Source organism: Lactuca sativa, chromosome 5, assembly GCF_002870075.4.
Source record: "Lactuca sativa cultivar Salinas chromosome 5, Lsat_Salinas_v11, whole genome shotgun sequence".
Lineage (NCBI taxonomy): Eukaryota > Viridiplantae > Streptophyta > Magnoliopsida > Asterales > Asteraceae > Lactuca > Lactuca sativa.
Window position 1 is genome coordinate 320,967,350 of NC_056627.2, and position 24,126 is coordinate 320,991,475.

General features: G+C 39.0%; 1 protein-coding gene across 2 annotated transcripts; it reads right to left on the bottom strand.

The window, feature by feature from the left end:
* Positions 1 to 16,341: 16,341 nt before the first annotated feature.
* LOC111889451 (uncharacterized) lies at positions 16,342 to 18,354 on the bottom strand. Of its 2 annotated transcripts, none has more exons than XM_052763606.1 (2): positions 18,203 to 18,354; positions 16,342 to 17,752 (listed from the first exon to the last, which is right to left on the bottom strand). In XM_052763606.1, the coding sequence occupies exon 2, from the start codon at positions 17,122 to 17,124 to the stop codon at positions 16,492 to 16,494; it is 633 nt and encodes a 210-aa protein (XP_052619566.1). In that variant the 5' UTR covers positions 17,125 to 17,752; positions 18,203 to 18,354; the 3' UTR covers positions 16,342 to 16,491. The 2 variants fall into 2 exon arrangements, with proteins under 2 accessions (XP_052619566.1, XP_052619567.1); XM_052763607.1 differs by having other exon boundaries at positions 16,342 to 17,237; positions 18,203 to 18,352.
* Between the last annotated feature and the right edge of the window lie 5,772 nt (positions 18,355 to 24,126).

The window sequence follows — 24,126 nt, forward strand, 5'->3', positions numbered from 1 at the left end:
ACAGTTTAACACACCAGATAACAAAACAAAGAATTTATTATTTCTTGAAACTATTACATAGGTGTTCAAGTTCACCCTAGACTATGCCTCTAATAGGCTACACCACGTGGTACTATCTACATGACTACTTTATAACTTGATCTTCGGTCATTCGTCCTTACTCTTGATTCCTTGCGTTGCCAGCTGCTTTGTCAAGGATGCCCCTTAGCTCTGGAGGTGCATTTGCTCCTGCTGCTTCATTTTTCTTCGGGCAGTCCCTAGATAAATGTACATCTTTGTTACATCCGTAGCACACCTTTCACTTGGACGTGCACTTGCTGGCGTAATGCCCTGTCCTTCCACATTTGTAGCAAGTCACCTTCTCATCGTATCCCTCATAGTGGTTTAGCAGTACATTTGGCGTTGTTGCTCTCATCGGACAATCTTGCTTGAAGTGTCCCTCTCCACTACACTTAAGGCAAACTTCCTCCTTGGTTGAGCATTTATGGGCATAATGACCAATCTTCCCGCATTTGAAGCAGGTCACTTTCTTAAGGTATCTCCTATTACACCGTTTTGCTTCACCTCTTCCTCCTCCAGAATGTGAAAATAAGTTTTTCGTGTTGGACCTTGAAGATCCCTCAAATTTCCTCTTCTTGCCAACTTCAACCTTGTTGGCGATCCTATCGTTGATCATTTCTTCGACAGACTTAGCAACCTAGATGGTTGCCTCAAGAGCGGGTGTCTGGCGTACTGGCACAGTAAGTTCGTCCTCACTTTGTTGAAGTAAACGCCTTGTTTCTTCCATCTGTTGATCCAGTATTATCCGCACCATTGCTTGTACTCCGGCCATCGTGATTGGCCCAGGTACAGCTGCTACCTCTGGCATATGCTCAATCACTGGTGGTTCGGGCTGCGGGTTACCGCTTCCAAATCCTCTTTTAGTGTTCATCATGTCGATCTACACATCGAATTTAGATGTCCGGTGTAGAGTGACGAGACTTTAGATAAAGAAGATTTTATTTATGATCGACGTATAATTCTCCCTATCACTCTGAAAAGTTACATGCCAGTTCTAATACCGTAATTAAACATTTAGAAATCTGAACACATAAAGTTTCCAGATCCGGTCGGCAACAGACCATAGATCCGATCATACATTTAGCATTATAAATCATTTAGCACATAAAAGCATATTAGGCATACTTCCTACATAAGCTAGTGCTCACAGCTCACAATCATCGCTTAGCATTCTAAGTTTAAGTCTAGAAGTTTTCTACAAATTCCTACTTCGCTTAAACTAATGCTCTGATACCAACCGTGACATCCCCATTTTCATGGCCAAAAAAGACCGATTTTGTTTATGCTTTATAAAAATCAGAGTACTTCCTTTCATAAAAATGTTGCGGAATTGGTTCCCAGAAAAATACGATAAATACGCTATCAAAACATTTTTGAAGAAACGTATTTTATTCATTTTAAAACATTTGGGATGTCATTATCAATACAGGAACATAAGCATAAACGGAACTTACATTTATTTACACTAGTGATCTACATCTCTTTAATCTCTCAGTGTAATGTCACTTCATATCGACACCTTTGATATAAATAAACTGAGTGGGTCAGGTTGGGAAACCTGGTGAGTACATAGGGTTTCAACCCACAATAATATAATTATTATGTCTAATCATCAAACAGTTAACCCAATTACCCATCCCCATTATCTTATTTATTCTTAAGGATCTACCCTAAGAATCATCTATTTCTTGTTCATTCATTCCTAAGGAGAATCCTAAGGAATAGGTATGAATTCCATCGTTGTAAATGACACGTCTGTCAAGCACAACTGCTAGTTCTGTCAATTAGGTGCAGCTGCCAAAATTGTGACATTCTCTATGGGGCGCATCTACCGGAATAGTCCTTTTAGGCGCATCTGTCGGGGTTACGAGGTTCTCTATTAGGCGCTTCTGCCGGTAGAGTCCTTTAAGCGCATCTGCCACGGTTTTATTGACAATATCGTTTTCGAGAGTCCACTCGCAATACATATCAATGGGTTTTTAGAGTACACCGGTGAACACATCGTTCACAACACCTACAGGTTACGAGCCTGCTAGTGTTCCACTGAATTGTCTAGAATAGTCCGTGGTTGTCATCCATACTCTGCTGAATGACGGGGCCATCATTTGGGAGAAAGGCTTCTCACATCGTCCACCTCTCACCCTCACCTCACGGTCTATTTCATCTCTCAACTCATCATCCAACTCATATTTCATCTATTACATATACTCATGTCTTACCCCAACATTTTCATAGATATAAAATACATATAAAGTTTAAATCATTTAAAACGTGTATAAAATCATTCATCCAGCATAGACAGCAAGTACTCAGGTAATATGCACACAAAGCACATAATTTATTTAAAATACTTCATATCTATGCGTAAGATGAAAGTAACTATGCACTCACCTGAAAGGTGGTGACTCAGCACTCAGACAGCGCTTAGATACCCTCAAAACAATTTTCCTTCGATAAAACCTAGTACCAATACTACTAGGGTTTAGTCTAACGATAACCGTGCCAAATTAATAGTCTAGCTATTATTATTATTATATAAGAATTAAACAACACTATATATAACTCATAATAATAGCCCAAATAATTATTTTAAGGACCTAATAACATTACTATAATTATTTGAAAGCTATATTAAAAATAGTGTAGGCGTAGCTCACTTACAAAGGGTTTTAAAGAAAACCGGGCTCCGCTGGAGCAGCATTCCCGAGCCGAAAGGCTCTTCTTCTTGGAGCCATCTGGCGCTCCGGGACTCGCATCTAGCACCTGGGAGGTGCTAGGGAAAGGGGAAGATGGTTTGGGGGTAATGGGAGAGAACGAGTATGAAAGGGGTGAGTTTTGGGGGTGATTTACGCCTCTATTTATAGGCTGTCTGGGCCAATTCACGTCGTGAAAAGGGTGTTCACGTCGTGAGTTTGGTGTAGGCTCCAAGGCGAAGTCTGGTGCTGACAAGTGGCACCGGACGCAGGTAAAACAGCCAATCTTTAAAAATTCATAACTTTCGCATACGAACTCCGTTTTTGACGTTCTTTATATCCACGCGTAGGTAAAAACAAGATCTACAACTTTCCTTTTGACTGTATTGGCTAATTCTCAACAGATTTTAAATTTAACAGTAGGAGTTCTTTATATGTACGGAAACCTTGTGACATATTCTACAACTTGGTTAAGATTATGTATTCTAAATAATATTTTGTCGAAAATTCGTTTTCGACCCCTATTGCCTCTAAATTGACTAGCCCGGATCTACGGGCGTTACAATACCATCCACTGAGCATCCAGTATTATGCCAACTCATATCTTTAGCTATGAATATGGAGCTATACATTTGGGCTATATAAGGAAATATATACCCAAGAACATATAGAGTGTTCAGAAGTATATAAAAAATGTATGCATGAGAACTAAAAATCATATGGAATGGATAGAGTATTGAGAAGAGTAGGCTTCTAAACCTATTTTTTTAATACCTTATCTCATATGTGAATGTGTATTGCATGGTTGTTTGTTTAATAAAAATTCGGCACTATTTCCCCTTAGCTCCCAAATATATAAATAAATATATACCAGAAGGAGCAAGGAGAAAATGACAACCAAATTTTTCTCAAACAAACAATCATGCAATACACATTCACATCCTAAATGTGATAAAGTATTCTAAAAGTAGTCCCAAAATAGGGAACTCGAAATTAATTTCAAAATCAGTTTCAGACAGGTATTTCTAGGCTCTTGATGATTATAAAGAAGAGAGTTAAACTAAAAATCAATGATTCAACGTGTTTTAATAAGAAAATCAAATTAAACAGTACATTATTTAAACCTTAATATTATGTAATATAATACTAAAGTACGATGCTAAGATAGAAAATAAACAAAAGTATAATGTTATAATTAAGAAAAGAATCACTTTTGTTAATTATAAAATCGCATTTTTGTTTATTTTCTAATATAGCACCATACTTTTAATATTATCTTACATAATATTATGGTTAAATAATGTATCATTTAATTTGATTTTCTAATTAACTTAATATTTTTATTAATTATAGTCATACATTTGCGGTTAGGTTTTCTTTATTGCATAATTAATTTAATTTGACATACAATATGTAACACCCGTTTTCTAGGATAGATCGATTTAGGGTTTCAAGGAGTCAAAAGGTTGATTTTTGAAGAAAATCGAGTGTTTCGATGTGAGATGTGACCATTGGATGGTCACGATGTGGCGAGGATAAACATGTGTAACGTGTTTCGAGACCAATCTCACGATGTGAGACATAAGGTCTCACAACGTGAGAACTGTTGTAGCCCAAGCCCATGATCTTTTAGGGCTTCCTTCGTATTTAAGACCCTCTAAGTCATTTTTAGGGTTCATTATCAGCCTCCAACACCCTTTTATCTCAGAAAAACCCTAACCCTGATTCATTGGTTGATTCTTGGCCTTTTTGGAGCATTTCTTGGCTAGAAGAATAAGAGAAGAATGAGAAGAAGATGTTCAATTGGTGGAGCTTTGTGACGTCCCAGTTTTACAGCCAGAAAAGACTGATTTGTTTATGCTTATTTAAAATCAGAGTATCCTTTTTGAAGAATAATATTGCGGAATTTGTTCCCAAAAAATATGATAAATATATTATCAAAACATTTCCGAAGAAATGTATTTTATTTATATTTAAACATTGAGATGCTATCGTCAATACAGAAAAATAAGCATAACGAAACATTACAAGCCTTACGGTAATTAAATTAGTGTCCTAATACTCCTCGAATCTCTCAACAGAATGTATCTTTCATATCGCTACTTGTGATACAATAAACTAAGTGGGTCAGGTTGGTAAACCTGGTGAGTACATAGTATTTTCAACCCACAATAATATAATTAATATGTTTAATCATCAAACAACTAACCCAATTTACCATCCCCATTTTCTTCTTTATTCTTAAGGATCTACCCTAAGGACTGTCTATGTTGACAATACTAGTTCAGGGATTCCTCCATGACACTTTTCAGTAGTTTTTCTTCTATATTTATTCATATAGATTTGTCCTAAGGAATAGGCATGAAGTCCATCTCTGTTAGGGTTTATCTAATAGGCATTAAGTCAATAGCTTCCAAGTTTTATCTATTAGGCACTAAGTCCATGGGATCATCTTCTTTATTGACAATATTATTTAGGGAGTCTACCCACAATAAATTTCAATGGGTTTTTAGAGTACATCTAATGAACACATGGTTCACAGACACCTACAGGTTGTGAGTCTGTTAACATTCCACTGAACTGTCTAGAATAGTGCGTGATTTTCATCTATACTCTACTAGATGACGTCATCTTTAAAATCAAGGCCTCTCATCATCTATTTCATCGTTCATCTCTCATCATCTATATCATCTTTCATCTCTTATCATCTATATCATCTTTCATCTATCCATCTTTACCCAATATATTTATAGGTATCAAAATACATATACAATTTAAATCGAGTAAAACATGTATAAATCGTTCATCTAGCATAGTGAAGGGTTGTGTCGATCGGATACACTTCAAGTATAAGAAACAAGAACAAAATTACTAAGCAAATAAAGAACAAAAAAGTAAAGAACAAATAGGATTCACCAAATTGTCTTAAAATCCTGAAATTAGTGTTTCATCCTGGCAGCCATACTCGTCGAGTCGAGGCTCTCAACTCGTCGAGTAGGTGACTTAAAATCTTGCGGCCTTTCTGGTTTCTACTCAACGAGTTTGGGGCTCCCAACTCTTCGAGTAGCTCTACAAAAGTGAATAAATTATAATTATGTAACACCCATAAAATCATGCCAAATTTGAACTTTTAAAAACATTTCAAAATCATTAAATCATTACAAGCTTGTTTTCAAAATGTATAATATCAGAGTTTTCCCAGAAACATAACCATAACATGAGGAGTTGTACGATCACACCTTTGCCTTGTCGCAATCCCCTGATGTACCTGAAACAATAAACTGAAACTGTAAGCCCGAAAGCTCAGTGAGTTCCCCCAAAATACCGATACACTTCACATAACACATATACAAATAACAACATGTACTGGGTCCATATCTTTACAGACTGGATTACCCATGGGCCCACAGTGTGAGTCTGGATTGCCTTCCGGGCCCACAGCTCACATCTGGATTGCCATCAATCCCATAGTATGAGTCTCCCTCAGCTCGTATCTGGAATGCTCCCGAGCCCACAATACGAGTCTCCCTTAGCTCGTATCCGGAATGCTTCGGGTTTGTTGGTTACCGCACGGAGCTGTTTCACCTCAACCCATCCTACATAATATGTCGACATATAACACAAGTAATGCACATACAAATAATCACATAACACTACAGGTAGTCCTATAGATCTACCTAACTGGCATAGCAACTAACATGAAACACTAACTCATACTCAACATACTACCAACTGCTAGGATATCATATCCAATGGGTCGGCCTTGGTGCCTTAGACCCTTTAGTATAGTGAGGTAACTGACCTTGCAAGTAGTGCTGATATACTGTAAATCTCTGACTATCGTCTCACCAGGAATCCCGAACTATAACATAATAAATACTAAGTTAATACCCAAAATAACCTTCTTGACTAAGTGTCCACACCACTCATTAAGTCCATCCTCTTTATTGGGCCAAAGCCTAATACCAAGTCCTTAACTTGAAAGTTCATTTATAAAGCCTATTATTGGCCCAATTTACCAAATTGGGCCCAACTCCCTGATTAGACCTAATCCCAAGATCCATTATCAAAACTTGACCCAAAATATTATATTCTTAAAATCCATCAAAGGCCCAAACCCGATTAGTCCATAAACAGTCCAAAAATCGAAGCCCAAAAGTCAAAGGCCCAGCAGAGTACGTACGTGGGCATACTCGCTCAGATGTAGACCACCATCGCGGTGGTTGACCCAGTACATTGGGCGTACTGGATTTACGTTGGGTGTACGCAGTGTCTTGCCAAAATCTTATTAAGTGCTAAATGGCTTATGAACTTAAGCCCAATCTTCATATCCAGAGACATAACGTGCCTAGGACCCATAAAGTTACGAACTTTATCACTTTGGACGTCCAGAAAGCTCCTAATACTTGGTCTTAATCCATTAAGACCTTCTTATTCCATGCATGGGACACATTCAACTATCGGAACCTCATTTTTATCACTTAAGACCCTTTCTAGGGTCTAGAAGACAACTTAATATGGCCAAGATGCATCATGCACCATATTGGGGTTTTTGGGACAAAAAATGTGCCAAAACCTAAATAATACAAGATCTACTCAAAATAGTTGCCAAGTTAGAAGCTTTTTACCTTCTAGAGTTCCTAAAACACAAGAAAACTTCAGATCTACAGGCTGGCCTTCCTTCTCCAACTACTTGGTGCAATGACTTCAACTTTAAGAGCTCAAAACACACACTAACTCACACTCTCACACAAAGCTAGGGTTTGGGACGTTTCTGTAAGATGGAGGCCGAGAATGATGAGAGAGAATGAGCAATAAGGATGTTTATATAGCCCCCAACCCGAAATATTAGGGTTTCAACCAGACATTAGTACGCCCAACATACTAAGGCGGACCTTAGTACGCTTAGCCTACTCTTATGTACGCACAATGTACTCTTTCTTGGCCCAAGGTTGCAACTTTGGCCCTTCACCTTATCTTGGCTCTACACTTCCAACCCCAAGGACTACAAATGACCAGATAATGATAGAAGAGGTTTCGGAAATACTTGCAAAATCTCGGGATGTTACAAATTAATTGCGTAACAGGAACCAGGTGTTACAATTCTCCCCCACTTGTCTTAGACTTCATCCTCAAAGTTTGTTGCATCGAGAAACAATTCCAGGTAGTGCTCCCTTATCTCCTCCTCGGGATCCCAAGTCCACTCTGAACTCTTGCGGTGCTGCCACTGCACCTTCACCAACTCAACCTTCTTGGTCCTCATCTCTTTTGTCTTCTTGTCGAGAATAGCTACTGGTCTCTCGATGTAATTCAGGCTGTCATCAAACTAAATATCCTCTAGAGGCACAACCGTTGAGTCATCCACTAAGCACTTCCACAGTTGAGAAACATGGACAGTGCTGTGGATCTGGATGAACTCTGTTGGAAGATCCAAACGGTACACAACTCGGCCTACCCGGGCCAACACCCTGAACGGACCGATGTATCTGGGGCCCAGCTTGCCCCGCTTCCTGAACCGGATGACACCTTTCTAAGGTGACACCTTCAGTAGGACCATGTCGCCCACCTGAAACTCCAAGTCTGAACGGCGCTTGTCGGCATAGCTTTTATGCCGACTCTGAGCAGCCTGGAGCCTGTTGGATCCTCTCAGTGGTCCTGAGTACTACCTCAGTACTCCCCATGACTCTCTGACCAAACTCGCCCCAACAGATTAGGGTCCTACACTTCCTCCCGTAGAGCATCTCGAAGGGAGGTCGGTCTATGCTGGCATGGTAACTGTTGTTATACGAAAATTACACTAACGGAAGATACGTATCCCAACTGTCACCGAAATCCAAGACGCATGCGCGTAGCTTGTCCTCGAGAGTCTGTATCATCCTCTCGCTCTGTCCATCCTCAAGAGTTTGTATCGTCCTCGTCGTGAAACCACTTCCAAAACCTGGAAGTGAAACGGACATCTCGGTCTGACACTACCAAAATGGGCACTCCATGACGTGTCACCACCTCTCAAATGTAGATCTCATTTAGCTTCTCAGCCGATATACTCTCCTGTATTGGGATGAAATGAGCACTCTTGGTCAACCGATCCACGATGACCCATATCGAATCTACTGCACGTGCGGTCCTGAGAAGCTTGGTGATTAAGTCCATAGTGATATCCTCTTATTTCCATACGGGAATATCCAACGGCTGCATCTTGCTATGGGGTCATTTGTGCTCGGCCTTGACCTTCCTGGAGGTCAAGCACCGCTCCAAAAACCATGCTATGTTTCACTTCATGCAGGGCCACCAGTAATCAGGGTGAAGATCTCGACACATCTTCGTCGGCTCTGGATGGATAGAGAAACTCGAACTTGTGGGCCTTATCCATCAGAACCTGTAGTACTCCGCCCCAGTACTGACCCAGACCCTCCCATGCTGGGTCAAGGACCCACTGCTGTCATAATCAAATAAGGCCACATGGCCTATGATCCGCTCACACCTCCAGCGCTCCTCCTTCATACCCTCGACCTGCACCTCCCGAATTTTCTCCAGCAACGGAGTAATCACTGTCATCCTCAGACATATGTCTTGAATCGGGGCCGCCACCGCCTTGATGCCCAAGGCATCGACCACCACGTTGGCCTTGCCCCAGTCATAAAGGATGTCACAGTCATAATCCTTCACCACATCTAACCACCGACGCTGCCTCATGTTCAGATTCGGCTGATCCATTAGGTATCTCAAACTCTTGTGGCCCATGTAAATGGTACAATGGACCCCATAGAGGTAATGCCGCCAAATCTTGAGGGCGAAAACCACAGCCCCCAACTCTAAATCATGCGTCGGATAGTTTCCCTCGTGAGGCTTCAACTGCCTCGAAGCGTAAGCTATCACGTGACCCTGCTGCATCAATATCGCACCCATGTCTGTGATCAAAGCGTCACGGTAAATAATGAAGTCGTCGACGCCCTCTGGAAAAGTCAGAATCGGTGCCTCACATAGTCGCTGTCTGAGAGTCTCGAAGGTTGTCTGCTACTCAGGCCCCCAACGGAATGTCACAGACTTCTTGGTCAGTCGGGTCAAAGGAGCAGCGATCTTGGAGAAATCCTAGATGAATCTCCGGTAATAACCTGCTAGACTAAGGAAACTCCGAATCTCAGTTGGAGACCTTGGAGCCTCACACTACATCACGGCCACTATCTTGGCCGGATCGACCAAAATACCCTTCTGGTTGACAAGGTTCCCAAGAAACCGCACCTCGCGCAACCAGAACTCACACTTGGAGAACTTTGTGAAAAGTCTCTCCCTCCTCAATGTCTCCAGCACCTCCCTTGGATGCTCCTCATGTTGATCCTAAGTCTTGGAATAAACCAAGATGTCATCAATGAAGACTATCATAGACCGGTCCAGCATCAGTCTGCACATGCGGTTCATGAGGTCCATGAATGTGGCTGGAGCATTGGTGAGGGCAAACGACATCACCACAAACTCAGAGTGACCATTGCGAGTCCTAAAAGATGTATTCTGCACATCCTAGTCTCTAACTCGCATCTGGTGATAACCCGATCGAAGATCAATCTTGGAGAACCAAGATGCACCCTGTAGCTGGTCAAACAAATCATCAATCATCGGGAGGGGACAATGGTTATTCACCGTTACCTTATTCAGATCTTGGTAGTCTATGCACATCCAATGTGACACGTCCTTCTTCTTCACAAACAGGATCGGGGCTCCCCATGGTGAACTGCTCGGTCTGATATATCCATTGTCTAACAGCTCCTGCAGCTGTGTAAACAACTCCTGCATCTCGGGAGGAGCCAACCGATATGGTGCCTTGGTTATCGGAGCTGCGTCAGGGACTAGGTCAATCCTGAACTCAACATATCTCTCCGAAGGTATCCCAGGAAAATCCTCCCGGAGTACATCCGGGTACTCTCGCATGATCGGTACATCGTCCACTGTCGCCTTACCCTTATCCCGGGTATTCGTAACATACGCAACATAACACGCGCAACCTTGCTGAAGTTAGCGCCTCGCTCTCGCTGCTGAACATAGAGTCGATCCACATTGTGGCCTCTCACCCTGAATCACTAACCCTCCCCCACTAGGAGTTCGAACTCTCACTAGTTGCTGCTCGTAGTCGATCACTGCCCCATTGGCTTAACTAGTCCATACCAACTATAACCTTATTCCCTCGTAGGGGAATAAAGATCAAATCCACGGAAAACTGCTCATCGAACAACTGTAGTGTACATCCTTTATGAACCCTCGCAACCCTAACGATCCTGTCATCTGCTATCTCCACATCAAGTGGGCAATCCAGCTCCTCCGAATCCCCTACGAATCGCTTGTTGAGCGCGAGCGACACAAAAGTTCAGGTTAGCCCCAAATCAAACAATACCATAGTAGATATACCGTTCACAATGAATGATCCTATAATGAAACACAGAAACATAAGCAATAATTAATATAAATAAAAAGATAATGAGAAGATACATACCCTTCACCACATCGGGAGCTGCTCGTGTCTCCTTTGCTGTCAACTGAAAGGCCCTGCTCCTTGCCATAGGTGCCTCTGCCCGGCCACCTCGGGTTTCCTCTTCCTCTCAATCTCCAAATCCAACTCTCTCTCTCTCTCTCTCTATAGCCCTAGCAATCATATCCTCCAACATCTTGCAGCTGGATCGGCTCACAAACTGGCGGATGTCACTCCGCAACATCTCATGATATCGGGCCTTTTTCATCTCCTCGTCTGCCACGTACAACAGAATGAAAAGGGCCCTCTCCCTAAACATGGCGGTGATCTCAGTCACCGTCTCAGTCTTCTGCTGGAGATCCTGGAACTCCCTAGCAAGCTGATGCACCTTAATCACAAGTGCAAACTCGGCCCTGAACCTGGTCGAAAATCACTCCAGGTCATCGCATCTAGAATTGCATCATCTCCAATGGCTCGTCCGACCTCCTCCCACTAGTCACGTGCCCTGTCCTTCAGAAAATGGGAAGCAAGTCGGACCTTGTTCCCCTCGGGACATTGACTCATACGGAAAGCGTTGGTGACATCAGCCAACCATCTGCTGCTAGCAATGGGGTCCCGAGCCCCATGATAGTTAGGAGCTCCGCAAGCTCAGAACTCCCTGAACGTCAGCATGCACGACTCCATCATGGTTGCCACCTCAGTGCGGAATGCACTCAGTCTCTTATGCAGAAGCTCTAGGATACCCTCCTTGATCGTACCAAAGATCACAGGAGTCTGGTCTAAAATACTGTGCGTGACCTCAAACGAAATGAACTCTCTCGTATGCTCGTCGAGCTGCCCGGCTCCAAAGCCCGAGCCTGATCCCTCACCGGCACCTGAACTGTTGACTGGTCTAGTACGTAGCATCACCATACTGAAAATACACCATAACAAACATCAATATACATATCATCACTCGAGGGATCTCACACATTACAAGTTTCCTGGGTTCATCTCAGCCTTCCTTGATTCGAGTACAGATCCTCTGCTTTCAGTAGTACAGGCCCATATTACCGTCCACATCTATCCGTACTTTCCTCAAGATCTGCCTTGACTCCACCAAGTCCCTTCTACTACTACTGCTTCGCGCGAAAATCTCATCCTAGGCTTGCCCTAGGGTAATCACCAACCCACTTTCCGCCATCAGTTGCATAAGAAGTCCCTGCTATCTCCCCCTAACTAGCTCGCGAATACCATTACATATCACTAAGACCAGATAATTCTTCAAATGAGAGGTCCTACCCTACAACAGTTAGACTCAAACGAGAGTTGCGAAATAGAGCTAAACCTAACGTTCTGAAATTATTTAGTCCTCACAATATGCAACTTAATGTACTCGTTTACTAGTTAGTTAAAGATAACAAGGACTCCTAAAAGCACAAAGCAAGCAGCATTCGAGCATTGAGTAAACACAATCAATCATATTCTACTCAGGTCATCATATCACTGACTGATCTGTACTAGCATGCAGTTCATAAAGATGATACACATATAACAGAAACATAATACATTCTTCCTAGATCCTTAGTCCTAATCTAGCATGCAGTTCTCATAAACATATCCTAACATAAACTTGTATGGGTAATTTGGGAGTACTTACTTGAGCTCGGCTAAATGCATGCACCACACCCTTTTCTATTTCCGAAATCCTTTTCAAAATTCTTTTTAAAATGATTTTCTTTGAAAAAAATTCGTACCAATTCCTTAGTTTGAGTTCATACACACCCGAGAGTGTGCCTGAATCCCTCAAACCAAGACTCTGATACCAACTTGAAAAATCCCAAAAATACGGTCCAAAATTTTCATTTTAAATCATTAACAAAAACCATAAGTATCATTCATCGTATAAAAATCATAAATCATGTATCAAAAAAATATCATAACATTTGTCAATATATCAAAATCATATGTCAAAACATCAGAGTGAATCCTCCCAGGCTAAAGCTGTTGTGTGTGCAATGCAGTCATCCCGAGCTCTTCCCCTTACTAGCGGAAGTACCTGAAACCAAAATTGAAAGCTGTAAGCACGAAGCTTAGTGAGTCTCCCCAAACTACCACATACCATACACATAATCATATAATAACATACATTGGACCTTACCCTCTACAGCGGGCCCCACCCGGCATCGGACGAATCCGGCATTGGGCCCCGTCCGGTATTGGACCGAAGTCCGGTATACATATAACATATCAACATAAGTATCACATAAACACATAACATATAAGCTAAAAATTCCTCAGGCTTGCCACGACATCGGACCGAAGCCCGGAACATATAAAAAAACACATGCAAGAATCACGAAGACATCAAGCATATAAACATTCCTCGAGCTTTCCCGGGCATCGGACCGAAGTCCGGAAACATATAACCTACATCGGGCTAACCCCAACATTGAACCTAAGTTCGGCATATGCTAACATACATAAACGAGCCGACATTGGTGCCTTCGACCCATTCTTGCTGGAGGAAAACTCACCTCGTAAGCTAACTGTGAAATCTTGTGTGAGGAATCTCTGACGGTTGCTCCAACGACTACCTGGCTATCATTATCGCAATAACACTTAGTAAAAAACTGATAATCCTTCTTAAGGTAAAATGACCATTTTACCCCTGGTCAAAGTGAACGTTCTGGTCAAAGTCAACGTTCTGGGTTGACTCAACTCATCGAGTTGCTCCATCAAATCGCTGAGTTCTATAAATCAAAACCCTGAAATCACGATCCAACTGTCACCCCTGACTCGCCAAATCCCATGGCTACTCATAGTCGTAATTAAGTGAGTCAACTCGTTGAGTCATCCTCAGACTCGCCGAGTTCTACCATATTCAACATCGGGACAACTCGCCTCAACTCATCGAGTTTCTCTATGAACTCGACGAGTTCCTCTGTCTGTTTGGGCCAATTTAACGGATTAAGCCCCTACACTTCCGATCTAAGCTTCTCGTTTCTCATACACATTGAAAACGTCCCTTTAAGGGTAAAGTTTCCAACTTTACCTGTTAATACCCTTATTTGACGGGTTTGGCTCAAACCCTAACTCTCTAGAACTTAGATCTTGGTCCACAAGTCATCCATACTCCAACTAAAGCATATAAATAGAGATCTAGGCCTTAGACATCATTTTAACACGTAAAGCTTCTGCCTTTTCCTCCATGTATGGCCTTTTGGGGCTAAAAGGCCAATATGACATATTAGAGCTTGCATGGGGGCTCCAATGGCATAAAGTTTGCACCTTTATGCCATAACAACCCTTAATGATTCCAGATCTGAAGTTATCCTCACTTGGGACATCTATATCCCAAGGATCAAGCTTCTTGGACCAAAAACCCAATAAAGAGAAAATAAGGAGATCTAAGAAACTGTTAGGCAAGTTAGAGACTTGATTACCATAAAATGATGAGGATGGAAGGAGGTCTCTGGATCTACAATCTTCTCCTTGAATCCACTAGCTTCTTCTTCTTCTTCCACAAGCTTCAAGACACACAGAGATCACTCAAAAATGGATCACAAGCTCACAAATGCATTAGGGTTTCTAAAACTAGGGTTGGGGACTCGGAGGCTGGAAATGAGTCCAACAAGTGGGGATTAGGATGCTTAAATAGGGTGCAAAACCCCAAAATTAGGGTTTCATCCTGGCAGTCCTACTCGTCGAGTCGAGGCTCCCAACTCGTCGAGTAGGTGACTTAAAATCCCACGGCCATTCTGGTTTTTACTCGATGAGTTTGGGGCTCCCAATTCATCAATTAGCTCTACAAAAGTGAATAAATTATAATTAATTGCGTACCAGGAACCAGACGTTACAGTTTTAGAAGCAGCTCAAACACATTGATCAACAACTCTACGCATATCAATCGTTGCTTTCAGAGAATGTGTTAGAAGCAACTCAAACATGTTGGTCAACAACTGTGCACATATCAACCGTTTCCTTCAGAGGATCTAAGGAATCATCTTAGGCCATCAACTCTTTATGCAACAACTTGTTTCCAAACTTGAGTTTGTCAACCATGTCTAGTCTCTTGAGGGCCCACGAGGATTAAATTTAAGCCCCTCCAACTCTTTAAGATCTACCTGAAGGATGGTTATTTTCTTCTTCGTTAGTGCACCTGAGGATGTTCGCATAAATATGGCATGAAAATAACCCAAAATGGCCAACCAATTTGGATTCACCCGAATTTGGACCTCTTTAAATGTGTTAGGGTAGTGGTGCTCAATAGCCTCTGGTAGGTCTTTCGCCTTTTGTCCCACATCATTCCCTCTCCACACGAACTCTACATAGTTCCATGAGAATCCTCGAGTGTCCTCTTCTTAGCCAAGTTCGTTCGCATTACTATATTAGGATCTTCATTCTTAGATACTCTTAGAAACAACAATGGTTCATTGAGCATCAAAAATGTTTATTGGAGACTTACACTGATATGCAAAAAGCTCTACAACATTTAATTAAATGCACGGAGAGGCCAAAAGTTCTTGAATGTTATGAAAGGTTAGAGGAAATTGGTTGGGTTAGACCATTTAGATCCTCTATTATTGGCTATTTTTTATATTTGTGGTGCTTTTTATATTTTAGGAGTGTCCACACAAACATAAGAGAGATATGGATGACATTACCACAGATATTCCTCCTCAGGGGTATCAAGAGGATTCTTGATGTTGACGGCTACAACTTTAGGGAAACATTGTTTGGTTTTTTTTGCAACCATAGATTGGGTTTTTTTTTATGTTGGTACATGGTAATAAACATTGTTTGGTTTTTTTGTATGTTGGTAGCATATGTTAAAAACATTATATGGTTTGTGCCATAGTTGGAAACATTATACGTTTAATGTTTATGTTTTCAAGTTTTAATTATGATAAAAAGAAAAAAAAAAGAACATATCTGAATGAGTTGTCATAATAATATTTTTTTACATTTCTGCGGGTTGTTTTTCCATTTTGACTATTCTAATATTTTAGTGGATTTATTGTTATAAGCCTTAATTTGTAAATCTACATAATAACGAACGGGACGGAAGTTCAAATAATCATAAAAAACAAGTTTTTTCTAAAAAAATTATTACTTCGAAACATTGACCATCTCAAATTCAAAAAAGAATAACGAAATTAAAGCACACTATAGTCAATTAATCAAACATGATTAGTTTCTTATATCATCCGACAGACTAAAAACGAAATCATCCATTTTGATAAATAGAACTAAAGGACAATATATACTTCCTCCTCTCTTCTGTTTTATGCTTTTAGATTATCTAATACTTGGTGATGAAAGAACGACGCATCCATCATCAACGTTAATGTGGATGTCTAGCTCTTTCATGACTCCATTTTTCAAATCATAATAGCACATACCCTTAATATTGTTTTTACATTCCAGGATTATATATCTAGATCTTTTACTCATTACGCCACAGAGGGGAAATCTGTTGTAGCACCATCTGTCGAGAATACTAACTGACAATCTACTGTAGTACGACATCTTGAGAGTAATTGATTGCAACTTCTCCCACTTCTTCCTCTGAAAATCTTTAAGAATCCATATATCAGCTTTGTCCATACTATTTTCAACAAAGAAACCCAGGTAACCACCCATCTCAAAAATAGTATACACAAATCCGAATCCCTTATCATAATTGGGTACACTCATATTCACAATTTCCTCTTTCACCATATCCATGGAAACAAGGCTATTATCAATGCAATTATCCCAGTGAAGGTACCTACCTTGAATTGAAACCAGGTTAGAAGAATAAAACGACCCTCCATTCATGCATGGAACATGGATCTTTTTCCACTTTGAAGTAGCAATATGGTCGCTTCTCAATATAAGGATATGACATTCGATTGGTGGCCCCATAAACAAGTGAACCACTTTGTACATTCCCTTGAAAAGATTGAAAGAAAGTGCAACTCCACATTTGATCGTACAATATCCTCCACATGATGCAATATTACGTTCGGGAAGATATGATCCTTCCTTGGTAAACCCAAGATCTGATATTAGAAGAAACTCGTTAACCCAAGATCTTATAATGCCTAAACATACAGAGATTGTTTTTTATAATCTGATATTAGAAGAAACTCGTTAACCCAAGATCTTATAATGCCTAAACATACAGAGATTGTTTTTTATAATCTGATATTAGAAGAAACTCGTTAACCCAAGATCTTATAATGCCTATGGGAGGTATGTCAAGATCCTGCACTTTCATGACGTGTATCCCTTGTTCTTCTTCTCGTATACCCACATAACGTGCTGTCAAGTTTCCCGTCTTCTGGAGGATAAAAAAAGAAGTATCGTGTAGCAAGATTCTGTTAGTCATTATATTAAACCATCGTCTACACACATACTTAGCCAAATAACGAGGGAAATCATCAGGGAGCCTTTTAAGGATGTCTAAAAGGATGTCATCTGGAAGAAACATAAACCGGTCAACCTTCTTTCTCTTTCTTTTCATCGGCAATTCTGATTCTTTCCTGGAGATGCTCATTCCCATCTCCATAGAATTCTGTTTCAAAATAGAAATAACTATATGCTAAAAGAAATACAAGTTTTTAATGTACGTTATAATTACTAGCTAGATAGATCTTTTGGAAGGACCAAAACAAAGTCTATCTGATCTAAAATCGAGTGAAAAGAAAGAGTTGCCTTTTTTAATTTGTTCAAAACAGACAGAGCACATGAAGCACAAATTGTGTAATGCTTAATTAGCGGAGTTCTAGCTAACTGTTGTAAACTAGCAGTTGTATATATGAATATAAAATCTATATTTACTTAGCCACAATCCATCGATCCGATTGTAGAAAAGGTTTGGCGCATATACTGTAAGGCTAGATACGTAACGAATCGAAAGTGCAGACTGTAAATTGCGATTTGATCAACAGATATTTGCGTCGAATTGCATGCACATAAGAAGCCACATTAACGAAATTGGCACGAGTAGGTGATGAGAGAAAACCTGTGTGAGGAGATCGATGATAATATGTAGAAAATGGGGGGTTTTCTAGGGTTTAATCTAGCAGAAACGCGAAGCAACCGTAGTCCGTAGATGTGGTGTTTTTCCAAATCTTTTACTAACGAGAATCGAAGTCTGCAATCTACTATGCTAACATTTTTTATTTTGGGGATCTTTTATTTAATAGAAATATACTATGACAAATATTTTCAAATAAATAGAGATTTTTTAAGATTCTTCTTAATTAATATATTTATTATCATGATTTTAAAAGTTTACAAAATCCCCATCAGAATTATCATTTTTTTTTATGTATTTATGCTTTTTGTAATATATTACTTAAATTTAACAATGAAAAAGAATGAGATATATGTAAAACATATTAAACTTAACAATTTTTTTTTTATTTTTATATTTTTTACGACATTCATCGTTTAATGAAAATTTTTGTTTGTTAACTTGTAATTATATGTTCATCATACAACTTGTTACAATTAATGTAGCTTCCTTTTATGATGCTTTAGATTATGAAAAATAGAAAAAAAAATTAATAAATCAAAATATTCAAAAATTAAGAAAACATAAGGAAAAGGAAATAATAATAATAATAATAATAATAATAATAATAATAATAATAATAATAAGATGTCTATCTATAGCCAATGTTTTGATGGAGTTAAGTGATATCTATCTATAGCTAAGGTTTTGGGTGATGATATGTTCGGAACAAAAAGTGAGATGAAGAAACTCTTAGACGGTTTGGGTGTGAAGGATGTGGATCAATGAATGTCATTTCATTTAACATTTGTGTAGCTAAGGTTTTGGGTCATGATATGTCCAGGACAAAAAGTGAGATGAAGAAACTCTTAGGTCCCGTTTGATAGTTTCTGTCTGGTAAAGTGCTGTTTGGGAAAGTTTTCTGACTGGGAAAGAAACAATGTTATTTGATTGTACATCTGATTGACTGTGCTGAATGATGAAAAATTTAATAATTCAATAAAAAATAAATTTAAAAAAAGTTATTTAAAAAAATTAATAATCCAATAAAGAAAGAAAGAGGCAGGGTTTGGTGTATAATTGTCTTTCCAGCCCATTCAGCCAGAAAGATACGATTTTGGGGCTTTCTGGGAAAGACATATCTTACCGGGAAAGACCCCTTCTTTTGTGCAAATCAAACAGTCTTTCCGGTCCATTCAGTCAGAAAGATCTGTTTGGACCTGGAAAGATGCGTATCAAACGGGGCCTTAGATAGTTTGGGTGCAAATGATGTGGATGAATGAATGTCATTTCATTTAACATCTGTGGAATTGGAACGGTAAGGAAAAAGATAAAAATTAATAATCTTTGTAATAAACTTAAGATTAATTTTTTGGGAATTCAAGAGTCGTTTGCAACTAGTGTGGATATTTTTAAAGTACGTGAAATATGGGGAAATAATCATTTTGATTTTGCTTCGAGTTCTGCTAGAGGTCATTCTGGTAATCGGTACGGTGGTGAGCTCGAAACAAACTGCCTTTATTAAAGGTAAACAGATATTAGAGGAGCCGTTGATTGTAAATGAGGTTGTAGATTCATGTAAGTGGAAGAAGAATTTAATGATGTTTAAAGTTGATCTTGAGAAAGCATATGACTCACTTTCTTGGGATTTTCTTTACAAGACAATGACTTTTATGGGTTTCTCCGAAAACTGGTGTAATCTCATACGAGCATGTTTTCAAAATGTTCGGTCTTATGTTTTACTGAATGGTAGTACTACGAAAAAGTTTTCTCTAAAAAGGGGTTTAAGACTAGGTGATCTGTGTCTCCATTTCTATTCATTCTAGCAATGGATAGTTTTAATGTTGCAATAGAAGATGCGGTTCAGGGTTGTATCGTGGAATGGTGATTGGTGATGGAGAGTTACATTTGTACCATTTATTTTATGTTGGCGATGCTATTTTTTTGGCGAATGGAACCGGGAAAATATTCTCAACTTGATTGCTATCCTCGGGTGCTTCTATTTGGTTTCTGGTCTCAAGGTAAACATGCAAAAATCAAATTTATTTGGTATTAATATTTCATTCCCGTTGGTAGAAAAGTTTGCGGTTTTAACAGGTTGTAAGGCTGCCAAACTCCCATTTTTTTTTATCTTGGCCTTCCAATAGGAGGGGTTATGTGAAGATCATTGGGATGGAATAATATTTTTGACAAGTTCCAAAAGAAGTTTGCATCATGGTAATTAAAACTCATGTCGATTGGGGGTCGGTCAATGTTATTGAAGTAAGTTCTAGGTTCTCTTGGCATTTATTATATATCAATGTTTCGTATGTCCAGAGTTGTAAACAAGTTCTTAGAGAAGTTGAGAGCTTCTTTTTTCTGGGGAGAAGAAAAAGGTGATCGAAAATTATATTGGATCAGATGGGAATCTATTTTGGCGAATTCTATTGTATAAATGAAAGTGGCGTTTTTTGAATAGTACAAATGATCTTTGATGCAAGGTGATAAAGATGTTTCATGGTCGTGATAGGGGGTTTGGATGGAGTGATGAAAGTTCGGTTTTAAAAAGGTGATAAAGATGTTTCATGGTCGTGATGGGGGGTTTGGATAGAGTGATGAAAGTGCGGTTTAAAAAAAAAGGGTGTGGGTAAAGATAATTTGTATAATTAACCAATTACATGATTCTTGTATTATTCTAAATAATACTATTCAAAAGGTGATTGGTGATGGTGCTTCCACTTTGTTTTGGAAGGATCAGTGGATTGGAGAGAATACTTTGATGGTTCGGTTTTCTAGATTGTTTATTATGGAGACGGATAAAGATTGTATGATTAGTCAACGTTGGAATGGAGCTACATTTATATTGGCTTAGAGTAGGCCGATTACATCAGGTACTCTATTCGCTCATGTACAACAATTGGAGGAAGTACTTCAAACAGTTAATATATCCACATCGCATGTACTTAAAGATTGTACTCTATTTGCGAATGTACAACAGTTGGAGGAAGTACTTCAAGCAGTTAATATATCCACATTGCACGACAGGTGGGTATGGAAGTTAGTTGGAGATATTGAATTTACTGTTTCGAAAGTTTGAAAATGTATTGATGATAATATTGAATTTACTAAGCAATAAAGAATAAACCCCAATCCTGGTGACAGGCGACGATTTCCTATTCCCCATTATCAGGTTCATCTTCCTTTGCTCCACATCCCTACTTCTTTTTAGCCCCTGCAATTCAGAACAAATGTGAAAACCACATCCTGTATCAAGGACCCAAGAACTAACATGTGATGATTTATTAGATAGAATAGTATAAATACATGTGAAGGAGGGATTTATCTTTCCATCCTTGATGTCCTGCATGTATTTCAGGCAACTTCTCTTCCAATGCCCATTATCTTGGAAATAGAAACATGTTGCATCTTTTGGATCGGAGGAGGGGGGACAGAACTGGTTTTTCCTTTGGATCCACTAGAAGAAGATCCATCATGATACTTTCCCTTCCAAATCTTTGAGGGAGCTTTCCTCTTTTCCCTTTTCCTTGTCCAATTGCCAGTACAGAAGCAACAGTAGTAGGAATAGGAGTGGATTGGACACCTTTCCCTTTTAATCCACTTTCAGCAGTTCTTACCAGGCCTTGAAGCTTGCTCAATGTGTCTTCCTCATTGCTCATATGATAAGTCATCTTGAACTGATCATAACAAAGAGGTAGAGAGTGAAGGACTATGTCAATAGTCAGCTCCTCACTGAAGTTCACATTCAACTTCAAGAGACGATCCACATATATTTGCATTCTTTGCAAGTGGCTCGTGATGGACTCTCCATCCCTCATTTTTGGTGCTAATGAACGAGGTGAATGTCTCGTACCTCTCTTGACGTGCTCTTTGATGGTACTCTTCCATCAAGTCATTACAGATCTCGTAGGGCTAGTAGTCCTCGTAGAACCGCTGCAGCTCAGGAGTCATAGTGGCTACCATAATACAGGATACCTTAGTGGCATCCTTGTAGTGAACCCCATACTCAGCTATTTCTTTCAGGAGTCGCTTTTGATTCATCGATCTCGTTCAACGGTTTATCAAGGACATATTCTTTGTCCTCGTAACGCAAGGCTATACGAATGTTCCGGATCCAATCATTGAAGTTGGAAACATCAAACGTAATCCTCGCACAAATGTTCAGGAGAAGGAAGGATTTGTTTGAGTTGTTGTTAGAGGTTAAGCCAGAAACATTGTTTGGTCCAGACATCTGAAAAAGAAGAAATACAAAGTTTTTGTTTAGATAAGGAATCCTTAATACAACATCCAAAATGAAATATTAAGGCTAGGGCCCAACACAATAATTCACAATTCGGAAGAGGGATGTTGTAATCCAATTGTAAATTATTTGAAGGTAGGTAAATGACGATTTACTAATTTCACCATGAAAACGAAATTTTAAAATGACTTAGGTTTTAAATGAAATGAAATTCATAGATATTTTGAGATTCATTGAACTATTCAATGGCATGTTTAATCTCGATTATGCCCTTCAAGTTTGTGACTAGGATACCGAGGATCACAAACAAGGTGTGAATAACCATAAAAATTAGTTTGGTACTATCGATGCCATTTACCACCTAATCAATGTGCCGGTTAACCATACACACTCCATTGATCAATGATAATTTACGAGCCACCCATTGCCATCCTTTGTTAGTCCAAGTTAGTGTGCCAGTTAACCATACACGCTCCATTAACGACTTGACAAAGTGCAATGTGCAATTTCATGGATTAGCATCAAACTCACATTTTCCTAAAGTAACTAAGATTGAGAATTTTGAAAAAAACATTTAGTTACTTTATATTGTACATTATACAAACTAATGAGGGAATTAATGTCCTATCCTACCCATTCGGCTAATCACCATCCACTAGTCAAGAATACAGTGGGTAAGAATGGATACCCAATGTCGGTCATTTTATAGGTCGCTTCCTTAAACACCCCTTATAGACCAGCTTCGTGAATGAGGCCTACTAACGGTAAGACCGACTCATCTTATATATATATATATATATATATATATATATATATATATATATATATATATATATATATATATATATATATATATATATATATATTAATCATGTAATACTATAATAGTATAAGGGTCGTATTTTAAACATTTATCATACTAGGGTTTTAGAATTTAATATTTCAAAATTAAACTTTTAATTAAATTTTAAATTCCAAAACTTTAAGGGTGTAATCTGAAACTTTTCAAAACTACTAGTTCAAATTTTAAATAATTAATTAATCATATAATTAGACATTATCTTAAAATTTGACCAAGTCAATCTATTTAGATAAGGCAATCACATTACCAAGCAGATAATTCAATTTAAGGCATTAAAAATGAATTATGGTAATTATCCTAATCTAGAATAGATTTGAAAATCGGAAAATTAGCTGTCTGACAAGTCAACTCGTCGAGTCAGGGCTTGGACTCGTTGAGTTCATGCAACTTGTCGAGTCCATCAAATAGAAAGCAAAATCAGTTTTGTTCCAGCTTTAGGAAAATCACTATTACATCAAATATAATAGAAAAACATCTTAGGATCTGATACCACTGATGGATTATGAGCATATCTACATCCATATGTGTACATGCAACCTTAATTGCTTTGGATCTAGGTTTTTCTCAAGTTATACATGCAAATAAGATTTCCAAAGCAATAACCCTAGATCTAGTATATATAAAATCGAAATCTATATATCAAAAAGGTTTAAAAGAATACCTTTCTTGTTATATAGTAATAACAAGTGTTCCTTGCTTGATCTTGACTTCTAAGAGCTTAGTGCCACAAGCGTTGCACTTCTTATGGAGCCACAAACACCACTTAGCAAAGGATGAAGGAGAGAGGTGATGAAGGCTCTTAAATTTTCAGCTAGGGTTCTCATAGAATGC

What these genes read in the sequence shown, in the direction of transcription:
- LOC111889451 (XM_052763606.1), bottom strand. Translation starts at nt 17,124, where the DNA reads ATGTACAAAGTGGTTCACTTGTTTATGGGGCCACCAATCGAATGTCAT.